This window comes from Nomascus leucogenys, chromosome 14, assembly GCF_006542625.1.
Source record: "Nomascus leucogenys isolate Asia chromosome 14, Asia_NLE_v1, whole genome shotgun sequence".
Lineage (NCBI taxonomy): Eukaryota > Metazoa > Chordata > Mammalia > Primates > Hylobatidae > Nomascus > Nomascus leucogenys.
Genome location: NC_044394.1, coordinates 14,958,833 through 14,974,561, shown reverse-complemented (window position 1 = coordinate 14,974,561; position 15,729 = coordinate 14,958,833). Strand labels below are relative to the sequence as shown.

General features: G+C 39.1%; 1 protein-coding gene across 30 annotated transcripts in view; it reads left to right on the top strand.

Annotated features, from left to right (window-relative positions):
• NRXN1 (neurexin 1) overlaps positions 1-15,729 on the top strand; it is a 1,138,820-nt gene that overhangs the window by 537,537 nt on the left and 585,554 nt on the right. For all 30 annotated transcript variants that reach the window (XM_030826918.1, XM_030826917.1, XM_030826892.1 and 27 more), the window contains 2 exons: positions 6,642-7,023; positions 8,252-8,442. In XM_030826918.1, the coding sequence (XP_030682778.1) occupies positions 6,642-7,023; positions 8,252-8,442 (573 nt within the window). The remainder of the gene's footprint in view (positions 1-6,641; positions 7,024-8,251; positions 8,443-15,729) is intronic.

Sequence of the window (15,729 nt, the reverse complement as noted above, 5' to 3'; positions counted from 1 at the left end):
ACTTCAGTAAAATTTGCATAGATACAATTTATTTTTCTAATCTGTAATCCATATTCCAGCTTTGTCAGTTGATTCAATGTTATCAATACGCTGTAAGCATTTTTCCCCTCTAGCACAGTGTGCAGTCTAGGGCCAGCTATTTTTTTTTTTTTTTTTTTAGTTGTCGTGTTTCTTTAGCCTCCTTTAATCTAGAACATTTCCGTAAACTTTCTTTGTTTTTCATTACATTAACATTGTTGAAGTATATAATCTCTTCCTGCTTTGTATTAATATGAAGTCACTCAGTTTGTGCTTATCTGATGTTTCCTCATGATTGAATGTGTATTTTACATTCTTGGGTGAAATACTGCATTGTTGATGTTATGGCCTCTGTACAGTATCCCATCTGGGGCATACTCTGCCCATGTCTTTGGTGATTTCATTTGAACACTTGGTCAACATGTTGTCCAGTTTCTCCATCGTATATTTACTACATTTTCTCCCTTTCAACTAATAAACTGTGGGGAGACATTAAGACCATGCAAATATCCTGTACCTCATCACAATTTTGCCCTAGATTTAGTATCTGTTGGAGAGTTTTGCTTGATTCAATCTTTACTCTGAGAGTTACAAAAAATGATTATTTTCAAACTCCAGCACTCCTTCCACATTTACAGTCAATGCTTAGCATTCTGCTGTAAGCAAGGGCTCTTCCTTCTCTCTCCCTTCTTTCTTATTTTTTTAATTTTTCTTTCTTTTCATTTCTCTTTTTTCTTTCTTCCTCCCTTCATTTTTTTCTTATTGTTGTAGACCCACTATTGCTATGTTTTTTATAATACTTCATAATTACTCTGTCTTATGATTTTGGTGCCCAAATGTTTTTCTATTTTTGCCAGTGTGAGTTTCATTAAGTTGGCTTCTACAATCTCATGACACGCCTTCATTCCAATAATTTTTTAGCACTTTCTTATTTTTTTCTTTTTCTTTTTTTCTTTTCTTTTCTTTTTTTTTTTTTTTTTTTTTTTTTTTTTTTTTTTTGAGATGGAGTCTCATTCTGTCGCCCAGGCTGGAGTGCAGTGGAGTGATCTCAGCTCACTGCAGCCTCCGCCTCCTACATTCAAGTGATTCTCCTGTCTCAGCTTCCCAAGTAGCTGGGATTACAGGCTACTATGCCCAGCTAATTTTTGTGTTTTTAGTAGAGATGAGGTTTCACCATGTTGGCCAGGCTGGTCTTGAATTCTTGAGCTCAGGTGAACCATCCATATTGGCCTCCCAAAGTACTGGGATTACAGACGTGAGCCACCGTGCCTGGCCCTTTTCTTACTTCTCGGAATAACAGGATGTTCCAGGTACAACTTTTGTCTACCATGCTTCGCCCCTAGAATTAGCCATTTAATTTCCATTTAGTGAGGAAAGATACAGACCAAGATTTGGGTGGTAGGTATCCTCAGTGCTGCTGGAGTATCTTTGCTACTTGACCCCTTCAGCAGACAGAGATAACAAATGTATTCAAGTATATACACCTACACCCAAACATACATGTAAATGTATCTACACACAGACATATACATTATATGTACATATAAACATACACATACACACATTTTATAAAGTATGAGTTTACACTGGTACCTTCATGCCTACTACATTGTTTCTTCATTTTTCCCATTCCATACTTTCACATGTTTGCATCCAAGATGAGAATCCTGGCTCCCAGTAATGTCATTTATTCATTTGCTTAATCCAATAATGCATCTAAAATAGTTTCAAAATTGCTTTGCCCATACCACTTCTTATATTCAGAGCTAAGGAGGATTTGAAGCAGTGGTTAACCATGACTCGTGTGTGTGTGTGTGTGTGTGTGTGTGTGTGTCTGAGTGTGTCTGAGTGTGTGTGGGTATGCATGTGTGTGTGTGTGTGTGTTTATTCCCTTTGTGGGTGCGAGAGATTGTAGAGTGAACTAGGGCAGTTATAGTAGTTCTGCCTTCTTAGTTGAAGGCAACAAATAAGTCAGGATTACTTTATGACTGTTTGTCTCATTTCTTCCTGCCTAAGACTTAACATCAAATGCTGAGTTATTTTTTAAATAACTTGGGTAAATTGTTTATTTTTTCCTTCCTTCCTTCCTTCCTTCCTTCCTTCCTTCCTTCCTTCTTTCCTTTCTTTCTTCCTTTCTTCCTTCCTTGTTCTTCTATTTTGTCAGAGATCTCATGAAAGCCAACAGTTCATAAGAATAATTCAGCCTTGATTTACATAGCACATAAAAGGCTTCCAAATGTGGCAATGAAAGCTTTAGATTGAGATTTCCTTCAAATATCCTAGTGGCCACTTGAAGCCACCCATAAATCAGAGAAGCAATGGGAGTTTCTTATTAAATTTTACAGCAAGTCAGAAATCACCGAATGAGAAGAATTTTTGAAAGGAAAGTACTAGAGACTCTTCATGCAAAGTCCTACATTTTCCCATATCTTTAAGTTTCGTAGTAATTCTATTAAGTCAGGTGTCTGTTGAACACAGGGCAGTACATACTCAGGCTCTTCTTGGGAATGTTGGCACCTCACCTAGGATCATGAGGATAGTATTTGCCAGCAGAGAAGCCCAAGGAAGGAGATTTCCTAGGTCATAGATGACAAGGGGTTGTACAAATTATGTGGAATCCCTAAGTGGGAAGTCACTGGGCTTCAATTCATCATCTAGTCTGTGTAAAAAATGTAGAATTTTTTTTTAGCTGTGTGTGTATGTCCTTTATGGAACAACATTCACCGTATATCCAGTTACCCAAGCCTGAAAGCCAGGCATCATCATTCCCTTCCTTCATTCTGCTCATCATTAGTAAATCCTGGAAATTATATCTGTGAAATTATCTTTTTGTTGATGATTTTCATTTCTACTATAACTGCCCTAGTTCACTCTCCAATATCTTGCACCCACAAAGGGAATAAACACACACACACACACACACAGACAGACAGACAGACACACACACACACACACACACACGAGTCATGGTTAACCCCTGCTTCAAATCCTCCTTAGCTCTGAATATAAGAAGCACTATGAGAAATCTGGACCCTGGCGCTCCAGCTCCTTTCAATCCCATGTGGATCACTAACCTACTTGTTCTCAGCTCTCCAGCCATGCTCTGTAGCTGTTTGTTATCCAAAAGCCTTCCTTCACCCGTCTCCCCTTCCTGGAATCCACCCTTGATTCCCTTTCTCCAATTCTTAACACGGCTTTCTCTTTTTAATTCTTCAAATCTAGCTTAAATATCAAATCAGGCATCTTCTTCTATTTCACATTTACCAACACAGTACCCCATTCATCAAATTCATAGCATTTCTCTGAGTTTTGTTATTATAGATTTAATTACAACCTTACCTCTTTTGTCTGCCTTTTTCCAGTAGACCGTGAGTTTGGAGAAAATGGGCCTTTTCTGCTCCTCTCAACACTATTTCTCCAATACCAAGGCTAGCACCTGACACATATACCACACAATCAGCAATTTTAAGTGAATTAACAAGTGGATATAAGGGAGGGTTATTTTGCTTGACATGAGAAATGTAACCTAACACAGAGCACATATTAACCTTGCTATCTACTTTGGTAAAAATATTTGACTTGGAAATATTGAGATTTCTATACAAACACAGCATCTAGGAAACATGTTTTGGTTGTTGTCTTGTTGGAGATTATTGTCAATCTGCTATACCTTAAATATTTTGATCAGAGGCATTTTGTTAATTCCAAATTCTCCTTGGATAGTGCATTTTTAAATGTTTAGAACATTAAAAATCTTTCCCCTTCAAATTCTTATATATTTTTTATTTAATCAACAAATATCTACAGTAGTAGAAGTGGCTATATTACTGATGAGGATTAAACATTGGAGTAAAATCCTGAGAAAAAATAATTTTTTAAAGAAGGCAGCAATCAGTTAATATTTTCTTAGTCATCAAATAATGGCTTCTGGGGGCTAATTCTCCCCAGTGAACAAATATATCTGCCATCACCGTAATTATAATGTTTTTTCTTGTAACTGGGCCATAGTTGCTTCAATGCTGTTTTACTACCTTTTTATTATTTATGCTCTGTGTGCATATTCTGTTCCTTTGAGAGAGGAAAATGGATACTGTCTTATTTTTGTTACTGAACTCCTTAGTCTGGAATTAACTGGTCTTTCCTTTTTTAGAGCTGGTAAGAACTTGACAGCTGGAGGTAATATTTAATTTCAAGTGTTAGAAATATTTTTTTCAGAATTTTTTTACTATTGGTTGTTTCATCAATAGAGCCTTTAAGATGAAACATGGCAGTTTCAGGGTCAACGTAGGGGTCTCTGAGTTAAGGCTCATATTTTAATGTGGCATAGAATAAAAATCAACCCAAGGGGATATCAAAGCCCATAGGACTTTTTTTTTTTTTTTTTTTTTGAAACGGAGTCTTGCTCTGTCGCCCAGGCTGGAGGGCAATGGCGCGATCTCGGCTCACTGCAACCTCCGCCTCCCAGGTTCAAGCGATTCTCCTGCCTCAGCCTCCTGAGTAGCTGGGATTACAGGCACCCACCACCACGCCCGGCTAATTTTTGTATTTTTGGTAGAGACAGAGTTTCACCATGTTGGCCAGGCTGCTCTCAAGCTCCTTACCTCAGGTGATCTGCACCCCCAGGCCTCCCAAAATGCTGGGATTACAGGCATGAGCCACCGCATCTAGCCGATTTTTAAGCTTCTCATATTATTCATCATACTTAGCTTCTTAATTCAATGTTGCTGGTGTCTTTAGAGCTTTATATCTGGAAATAATTAAAGATTAATTTTATTTGTTATCAAAGAAGTAGATCCCCACAGAACAATATTGAGATCATTGAACAAGAACTGAGGAAGAAGATAGAAATGATGTCACAGGAGAAACCAGAATTGACAAGGATGTAATAGTACTTTTGCATCAGACAGACAATCAGGAGGCATGGTGGTGAGGGGAGAGAGAGACGAAACAATTATTTATGGTGACATTTTTGTTTTAAAAATGTTTGCAGAAAGGGAATCAGAACAAACCAATGGCTGAAAAGAGAATATGCCAAGGATGAGTAGAATATTGTTTCCAGGATCAAGACTAAAAAAGAGTGTTTTTGAAAATGAAATAGGGTTAAGTACAGTTCAGGGGAGTTTTGTGCACAAATACATGTATAATCATCAAAGTCAATTAACCAAACATATAAACAGTTTTTCTTGAACGACAAAAAGCATGCCATCTAAATTTTACTTACAGATGTTTCCTTAAAATGATGTCTAATATTTTATTGTCTTGACTAAAGAAATGGAAATTTGTCAAACTGGCCGAAGGGGACACACATAGGTGGTTGTTCATTCTTCATTACCCCTGGGGAAAAGGTTCAATGCATTTTCTCAGGGGCTGATTCTGGGATTAGCTCTAATTAATATTTTCATTAATAATATGGATGATGGAAAGGGGTAACTTGGTACATTTTCCAATTATGGCAAATCGAGCAGGGAAGCTAACACCTGGAAGAACTTGATTACAAAATAAGTGAGCATTTTTAGTTGCAGAAGAGAGTGACTGACAGTTTATTTAGTCAAGAGCAAGATGTTGGGTGTGAATTACTAGTACTGATACAAGTACCTTATATTTATGTTGTGTTTTAATATTTAGAAAAGAAGTTCACGTCTTTGCTTATTTATCTTACCTTCAGCCTTGAAAACAGGTAAAATGATCACTCCGGAGATAAAGATGGGACTAAGTTTGCTATTAATGGGTTTGACAGGGAAATATGGAGGGATAGAGAGAAATGAGGACTGAGTGGAATAGTCAGTTGCTAAATAAATTTACATCCAAGCTTCACCGTAGGATGTTTAAAGAACATTTTTGCCTTGTGGTATGGGGCATGGTGGGCTAATTTTACTGGTATTATCAAAATTGGGCAAGCTTTCAATTAGTGTATTTTGCTCGGTTTAGTTACAGAAAACTTAAGGACAAAAAAAGAGGCATAGGTGAAGACATCAACAGGATTTCTAATGTATTTAGAAGACTAGCATGAACAAAAACTATGGCCATTATTGAGCACGAAGAGGGAAAGTGAATAGTATGTATTTAACTTCAAACACACTTTCATGTTTCATTACTGGAAGAAAGGGCTGCGACTCTCCACTCTTTCTATTGGGTATAGGAAAATATATAGTCACATTTTGTTTTCCTGGAAGAACATTTATAAGGAATAACATCACCTAACCATGAAGCTGAGATGTATCACTTTCTAGGGGGGTGACTGAGAATAGTCACTGCCCCTAATGTGTCTCTCTGTGCACCCTCCCTTCTTTCCTTTTTCCCTCCTTCTCCTTCTTTTACTATTTCCTCACTCTCTTGCTAATTTGTTTATTTTTCACCTTTAAAAGATAACATTACTTTTGTTAATAAGGATGTTTTTTGTTAAGACTAAAATTTGGACAGGGATTACAACCTGGCCTAAGAATGCTTTATTATATAATCCAGGCTTACCTTTTAGCATCATTGAAGTGTTCTTACTATATACAACTGAGTACCAAGGAGGTATTTGTCCTCTTGTATTTTAGAATGTGATATTGTTATGAAAGCCTAAAGTTGAAAGTGCCTTTCACATACAGAAAATAATCATATATTATCTTCTCTTTTAGGTCAAATGGCAGGTGATCATACTAGGCTGGAGTTCCATAACATAGAGACTGGAATCATCACAGAACGACGGTATCTTTCTTCTGTCCCCTCCAACTTCATTGGACACCTGCAGAGCCTGACATTTAATGGAATGGCATACATTGACCTGTGTAAAAATGGCGACATAGATTACTGTGAGCTCAATGCCAGATTTGGCTTTAGGAACATCATAGCAGATCCTGTTACCTTCAAGACCAAATCGAGCTATGTTGCCTTAGCTACCTTGCAAGCCTACACTTCTATGCATCTTTTTTTCCAGTTCAAGACAACATCCCTAGATGGACTAATTCTATATAACAGTGGGGATGGAAATGACTTTATTGTGGTTGAATTAGTTAAAGGGTGAGTACATGCCTGTTCAATGGCAAATAAATAAAACTTTGGAAAAATGGACATCAATTTCCAAAAATATACACTAAGAAGAACATACTGGCTCATGAGGTGGTGGGCCGGAGCCGGTGGAGGACAAATAAGAATGCATTTGTTTAAATCATCTCTTAGTTATCTTAAATTAATATGGATTCAGGACAGTATTTTGCACCTACATTTTCACATATGAGATACAAATTACATCGGGCTCCAATTTATGGTAGGCATTTCGTGAATCTTACAATTCAAATGGGCATTTCCTGACTACGCACAATGTAATTCCACAAAAGCATTGCTACAAGTTTGTGGGATAGTCTATGCTAAATTAAGTAGCTAATTCAAGTACTCAGATTATTTAAATTTCAAAAAATCCTTTTAACTCAAACTTCATTCTGTGTCAGAGTGCCTTAGAGAATTTAGAAAGGATTTGTGTAAACTTTCCTTAAAACTGTGAGGAAAATTTAATGTATTTTAATTGATTTAAGATTTATTCACTCATTCTGCAAATATTATTGCATATTTACAATATGCTACATCAGGTGCCATGCACGGATATAAATATATATACTTCTGCCACCCTTATGCACATCTCAGATTTCTACCACTCCGACTCATACCTACACACACCAACACACAATCCCAGGGTTTGTAGGTGAACACATAAATAGAAAAGAAAAGCACCGTGACATGTTTCTTGAGATGATCACATGCAAAGGCTCAGGAGAGTCTTCAGGGAAATTAGAAAAACATGTGGAGCAGGGAGTGGCTATTTGACCTGGATGTTGAAGGATGAGTACACATTCCCTATATTCAAACAGGGAATCGAGACAGAGAAGAAAAGCAGGTGCAAGAACGAGAAGAGTGGCCATTTTAAGTGGTTAGAAAAGGATGGAGGGAATTGTGGAAATAGGGAACGCATGGTGAAAGATATTACTTTCCAAATTCATAAAGTTAAATGCAGACCATGATTTTAAAAATAATTTTCACCGTTTCCTTTAGTGAAGACACCGAATACTCCTCTTTGCTGAAACAGAATAGTGTTTGTTACCTTCTTGATAGCTGAGTTTCTATGTAACTCATTGTCATGACTTCTAGTAAGGATGGAACCACCTGAAAAAAAATCTCCATTTGTAATATCTACTTTAGCTTCATCAAAATTTAAAAAGTGATGGCACTTTCCCCTCTTTCATTTTTTTCCCAGGTACTTACATTACGTGTTTGATTTGGGAAATGGTGCTAACCTCATCAAAGGAAGCTCAAATAAACCTCTCAATGACAATCAGTGGCACAACGTGATGATATCAAGGGACACCAGCAACCTCCACACCGTAAAGATTGACACAAAAATCACAACGCAAATCACCGCCGGAGCCAGGAACTTAGACCTCAAGAGTAAGTGCATGTTAAATCAGAGTAACGAGCCTCGCACCACACGGTCTCCCTTCACATGGAAAATCCTTTGCTTAGGGGTGTGTTTGTACCTTCTGCAAAGACTGACCAGAATTTCCTTTTCAGCACATAGTTAATAATACAACACACAAGCATCTGCTCCCCTTTAATGTGGTAGGAACCTATGTATTTTTAATAACAGCTCAAAAAATGCAGCACCTAAGAAAGCATGCATGATTAAAATGTAAAAAGTGAGAAAAATATAATATTGGTCTTGATATTAAAAAGGCATTTGTAAGTTACTTAAGTCCCAACAGTTTTCAATTAATTTGGAGTCAGGGAACCAGATATATAGGAGCTTATTCTAGAGCTTATTAGTTTTCTTTCCTTGGTAAGGTTTCCTGGATATTAAATCCCTGACCAACGGGAGTTTGAGCCTGGCTTAGAAACCCTGTGTCTCCAACAGTGAATTCTATCCCCCATCCCAGCACACACACACACACACACACCACACACACACACCACACACACACACACACACGGGAATGCTTCTTTCACCAGCTGCTAAGAAAGTCTTAACATACGCTTCTCTTCCTTATTGATACTTCATTTCTCAAATGTACATGACAAAATGCTGAGAAAACATGTCAATAGGAGAGAAATGACTGAAGTTTCTATTTGAATCCCATTTTGTGATTCACTAAGAATATATGTGTGTATCTCATCTAATTTAACACTACAACAAGCCTTCCAGAAGGTATTATTAGCATGTTATTCTCAGTGTAGAACATCTGAGGTTTGAATGACTTGCCCAGGGATAAAACAACACCAACACCCTGCCCCAACCCCATTGATTCTTCGGCTCTATACTGATGCATCACAAAGCCCCACAGATATCATTGCAGGCGTATTTTTTCTTGGAAGGAGCTGCTGCTTTTATTGATGGGATCTTTCCCTTTGATTCAAAAGATAGATACATTGGGGAGAGGAGTTAGGAAACTGGAAAGAGAAAATTTAACTCTTTTTTTGGGGGGGGAGGCAGAGTCTTTCTCCATCACCCAGGCTGGAGTGCAGTGGCATGATCTCGGCTCACTTCAGTCTCTGCCTCCCAGGTTCAAACAATTCTCCTGCCTCAGCCTCCCAAGTAGCTGGGATTACAGGTGCCCGCCACCACGCCCGGCTAATTTTGTATTTTTAGTGGAGACGTGTTTTTGCCATGTTGGTCAGGCTGCTCTTGAACTCCTGACCTCAGGTGATCCGCCCGCCTCAGCCTCCCAAAATGCTAGGATTACAGGTGTGAGCCACTGCACCCAGCCTCCTCAACAGAACTCTTTCTAGAGAAAAATGCTCTTTCTAAATAAGGTGAAAGGAGAAAGAAAAGTGTTTCACTTTCTGTAATTGCAGAATATATTTTGAATCCTGGGACTTTATTTGCTCAACACATAAAATGTGTGGTAATGGCCGTCTCCCTTCTTTCACAGTGGGCTTCTTGTTAACTTCAAAGAAATCTTATTTGTACCCACAAATCTAATAGCTTGGCTCAAAAAATAGAATGAAATTCAAAGAACTGCTTCTTACAGGCCAAACCTCCTTCTCTTTGTTCCCTCTGATTGAAGAGCTTTTTCTTCTGTATTTTTCATGTGCCCCTGTTTTGCACAGGGGGCTCAGGTGGTAATTGTCAAAAGAAAGGGAGAGATTGTGAAATTCAGTGTGCTGACCAAGCCACCAAAGCTAAAGCAGAAAGGGCCCTGTTTGTGTAGGTGAGACGTCAGTAAGTGTAAGTGAACTTCACTGGAAATTAGGGATACTCTGTTGGAAATTAAAATGGCTAAAAAAAAAGCAGTTAATAATTGGTTGAAGTATGTGGCATGCACAGCCCTACACATTGAGGGTCCAGAGAAGCAATGTGAGACAATGGATTGTATTTCTTCAGATAGTTAGGACACTGTCTCCTGAGAAGTAAATATCTGCTTATTTTTCATTAACAAATGGAAGTGAAGGTAATGGGAGATTGTAGTCTAGGATTCTTTCTGGTAGGAGTACTTACACATCTAAGTACTTCAGAGTTTATTTTTATTAAAGCATTAAGTGATGCATAACTCTGAAGATAAAACAGGCTTTGCCCATAATAAAGAAAAAACACTGTAAGTACGAATTTAAAAATGGCATATTACATAATATTAAGATATATAATAATGAACTCTCAGTGTACTTGTGTTTTTTTAAAAAGCACAATTAAAATTGTGAATATCCCATGTGAAGAGGCTAATCATTAGTATAGAATAATACCTTCTGCATTGCAGAAAAGAGCAAGTTTCTAAAATTAGTCCAAGTTTGGGCTAATAAATTGGGTGTGTGATCCGATGGCAACAGTCATCCCACGGTGCCTCTTATCATGTGCAGCATCAGCTAGAGGGAGTTTGAGGACAGCCTGCTGTGGGGCCTGATGTTTCTTGTCTCCCATCATCACCACTTTGGGTAAGGGTGGCTGTGGTCATTGGCCAGAGCATAAGTATTTATGGAGCACTGACTTTGGAAAGAGGACAACAGGGTTTCTGCAATGGAAAGCTCTCCGTCTCCAGGAGAACGCTGGCATTGAGGGAGCACTTACAGGACAGAGAAGGACAGCACCTATAGGTGCTGTGGAGCTGTAGTGGGGCATTGAAACGAAGCTGGGACCACCTGGAAGGCTTTTTTGCAGCAGTAATGTTTGAGAGATATTTGAAGGGTGAGCAAGAGCAGCGAGGCATTTTTTCTTTTTTCCCCCTGGATGCCTACTGGAATTTAGAGGGACTTATTCATAAAGGAGAACTTCTACATGAACTCTTCACTCAGACATGGACAGCAGTGTTTTCTTTGCATACTAATCATGTAGCATTGAGCTGCAGGAAAAATGAAAGTTGGCCTATTTTGGTCAGTAGGTTGTATTCTTAAAGAATTAAAGAAAACATCAGATTCACTCTCCACCCTGCTGAAAGTCATTGCAGCCATCTTTGGTGCTTCTCAAAAGAAGGTCAGCCAACTTTAACTACTTGAGAATCATGTAGTGGTGTTTGTGAAGTTCATATTTCTGGATCCTATCTCAGACCAACCAAGGCAGTAATCATTTGAGAGAGATGTGCAGAAAACAACAGGCATCTGTCTTTTTAAAGTGCACTGACTGATAGAGATGCCATGTGCTACAGAGTCCTGAAATAATGCAAGATCTATATTGAGGCCAAATTTAACTCACTTTTAAATTTTTGTATAAATCCTGGTTTTGCTTTTATTTCAGAATGTTACTGTTTTTTGTTTGTTTTACCAGCCCTGGGCTGAAGTCACATTATTGGCTGGTTAGGATTATTAGGAGAATTTTTTTTATCCTCCTTATGTTTTACCATACCTTAAAAAGACACTAGAGGGCAGCAGAAGGCCACAAAACATGCTGCATAGGACCCGGGAGTTGGGGAAACCTCAACCTGTTCCATTTGCAAGGGGAGGTAGAATTTCTTTTGTTTTCAGACATCTAAAATTCCGCAGTTGGCCTTTATAGTGATTCATGCTTTTTTCCATGGCTGTTTCATTATAGGAACAGGACTTTAGTGTAGAACTTTGAAAACTGGGGCTCGTGTATTTCATTCTCCACCTTGGACTCCAATAGAAACGATCAGAAATGGGCAGGAATCTAATGATCTTTCTCTCAGAAGATAAATTCTATGCAGCTGGCCTTGTTCAGCTTATCTTTCATGACACCGCTCGATTCTCAGGGGGTTGTGTGTCTCTTCCTGCTGGTACAGTTATGCTTTCATCTTTATTTCCCAGCTGTTTGTATTCTATTCCCTCTGGTTATTATGTACAAGCAGCAACATGCAATGAAAGGAGCAGCAGAAATTTGCTCTCTGGAATGATTTCCTAGCCTAGCTTTGTATTCATTTTAGGCCCGCTGAGCCCTGCCTCCTTTAGAGAAATAAATGGTTGGTGCGATACCTCCTTATGTTCCTTCTCTTGTTCCTGTATTTGGCAAATTTGTATGTTAGGATGTGCATATATATGGAAAGGAGCTAATATTTATTAAGTGCCTAATAAATACTAAATAGATTTAACTGAAGTTATTGTATTTAATCCTTGCAATTACCCAGGGATTTAAATTGAGGTCAGTCTTGCTCATTCATTAATCTAGTTGAAGAAAAAAATAGAGAGGAAGAATTGCTTTTGGCCCCCACCTTCAATGAGTACCCTTCTTTAAAGCATTACCTAAGTTTATCCTTCAGCAAATTGAGGATATAGATAGTTTACTTGATAGGGGGAAAATTAGATTCCTAGCTGTGTAGCATAGAGTGCCCTCAGGTGGCCACCTAGCAAAACTACATAAAACTGAGTACAGTGATTTATTTATGGGCCACATCTAGGTCAGCCCAGGCAGCACTTTGTCCTTTCTTACTCCTCTGTCCTCCCTCTCAAACCCAAAATTCCTTCAAGGATTTTGAGCTCTGGCATTGTCTTCTGATCTTGCCCCTTTTCCTTCTTACCAGGATCATCACCCATTTATCTCCTCCTCAACCTTCCTGGTATTCCTCCTTAAATCTCACCCTGAAGGCAACTATTGTCTGCTATTGTTCATCCTGCTACCAAGCCACTTAAATGTCCCTAATCAGAAACAACTCAACAGGGACTTTCTTTTCAAATATACTCAATCTCTAAGCAAAGTTTGAAGATAAATAGTATTCTTGCTCTTTTCTTCTTGATCTCTAACCAGTTGCTATTACTCAGCTGCCTGCCCTCTCCAATCCTGAATATAACACATATCCCCTCCATTTTATACCTTTTCATGTTGCTACTTGACAAATCTTTACTGCTGTCATTCAGTAAACCAGATTCTATTCAAACTCATAATCACGTTTAAACATGCCCAGGCTTTGTATATTCAGCCCACATGACATCTGACAGCCCACTTGTCTTGCCCAGATACTTTGTTTAAATAGAAAATATTCAGGGAAGAGTGATGTTGAGCTTAACGTTAGAGCAGAATATGGCACCAGAAGTGGAGGGAAGGTCCTGCTATCCTGTGGTTAGGCCATCTTTGTTAGTTTCTTGTTGCTGTTTGAGGTTATTTTTTTTTTTTTTTAGTCTATATAAGGGAAATAGATTTATTGACATTATTTCCATTTGTAGGAGATTATTTTAAGGATCCAGTAGGAGTTAAGAGAGACAAGAAACCCTTTCAGCTGTTGAACAATGAGGCCTCACAGAAGATTAGAACTTTGTTCATGGAGTCATACTGGGATCTCAAGAGCCATCCTCTTGGTTGTTCCCTTGGATACACATGTTCACTGCTCCCTAATCCATTGTCCCACCATGACAGCAGTGCAGCCACCCTCGCTCTATTCTGTCTGCTGGCACTGCTGTGAGATGGCTCCTCTCTGCCTGCTGGCTTCTTCCACTCTTGGCTTCTTCTGTCTCGTGGTTTACACCTATGGCTTTTGTTCCTGTGTATGTTTCCACTTATGTCCATTCACCGCTTCATCTCAGTTTCCAATTCCCCCCAGTACAGGGTTTAATACAGTGTGTGGACCTGGGTCTAGGCTATAACTTCATAAGCTTTTCCCCTGCTGCTATTGGCTAGGCTCACTTCTTTAGTCCAATTACGCAATTACACAGAGGTAGCTTTTTGAACTTGAAAGGGAAGAGAAGGAGACTGTGGGTTGGAAGGCTGTCTGTAACCCCTGACAAAAGAGCAGGGTAATTTTCTCGTTTTGAAGGGCCCTGAACGCCATGCCAGAAGATGGGAAAGGTGAAATTAAAGGGTTTTGAGAAGCAGAGGAGAGTTCATAATGCTCATTAGAATTATTCCTTTGGCTTCAATGGGATGGATGAGCTGAGGCTCAGGGAAAAGACACCACTTTTGAGGCAATTGCCATAGTACAGAACAAAGACAATAAGGTTCTGAGTATGTAGAAATAAGACTTGATGTATTGTTACTCCTTTCCTTACACAAGAATTTTAGAGCAGTTACTTGAAAGACAAATAGAGATGTGAAACTACGGTTTCTCTTCTGCCACATCCATTGAATCCCCGGGTTTTGCAGAATTTGTCTGAATCTGTTCTCTTTACTGTAAAGCCTTTGTCAGTGTGTTTTAATCCTACCTTAAGGAGGTGGGAAGTTGAGAGTAGAATTAAAACATTCCCTTCCCATGCAATTATTCCCTTCCCATGCAGTTATCTGGGACTTGCCATCCAACATTTGGTTTGGAAGTTCTTCCCTCTGCTTCCCTGTGCTTCTTGGCCCAGCTCACAGTATTTCAGCAGAGTTTAAATTCTTTATTCTCTACTAAAAGCGTTTTTTAAAAATTCCTTCACCCATTTTACTTGTTTCTGAATTTTTCTGACATTAACCGTGGGTTGTCTATATTTAGTTTTATCAACTCCCTCCAACTATATTATTTGAAATTTCTCTTCCCACCATTAGAATCATACAAATTTAGGAACTATAAGTGATCTTGGAGATTGTCTAGTCTGACCAATTCCTTTTACAGATGAGAGAAATCTGCTCAGGGGAGGTTGACCTGTACAGCTATCCCAGTTTCACACTTCTTTACCATAGCTCAGAAGATACAAGTTGTGTTGCTCATATCAATCTCAATTGACTGCTAGTGACAACCTGCAGCAACACGCTGAAAAGAAATCTGCACCTTTATGTGGATTCATTGGTGAAGATTGTTGGTGTGATCAGTCTCAGGCCCAAGATGGAGATTGGTAGTGAGAGTGCCACCTATTGACTCTGCTTTTGGTGAAACTTTAAAGGTCCCAACCCATCCCATTTGCAGATACATAAAGCCCTGGGGCTGGTTTCTTCTCATCCAGCACACTAGCTGAACTCTGACAGCCACAGGCCTTGGCTTCCATGCTTGGAACAGCCAGAAGGAGGTTGTGCACAGGCAGAAATAGCTTTCTTCAGCTTTTCCACAGCCAGATGTGGGCTACTAGAAAGTTCAATCCTATGCCCAAATGCCTTTCATGATAAGCCGAGAGTTTACCATGTCCCAACAGGGTGGTGATTAGATAGCTTGAGCTCTTCAAGATGGTGACATTTGTGCCATGGAGCAGCAAGTACCTGCAGGTGCTCAGCGCTGAGTTCTCAAAGGTCAGGTGACTGCTCACAAGACCTCAGCGTCATCCAGAGATGAGCCTTTGGTGCAGGTCCCTCTTTAGGGAATGCCAGGAGTGGTGGTGCGTTGTCTTCTTAGAATTCGGGCTTCTTGTTCAAGAGCTGTCTTTGTCAGCCATCTGAGAAGGCAGATATCTGACATTATC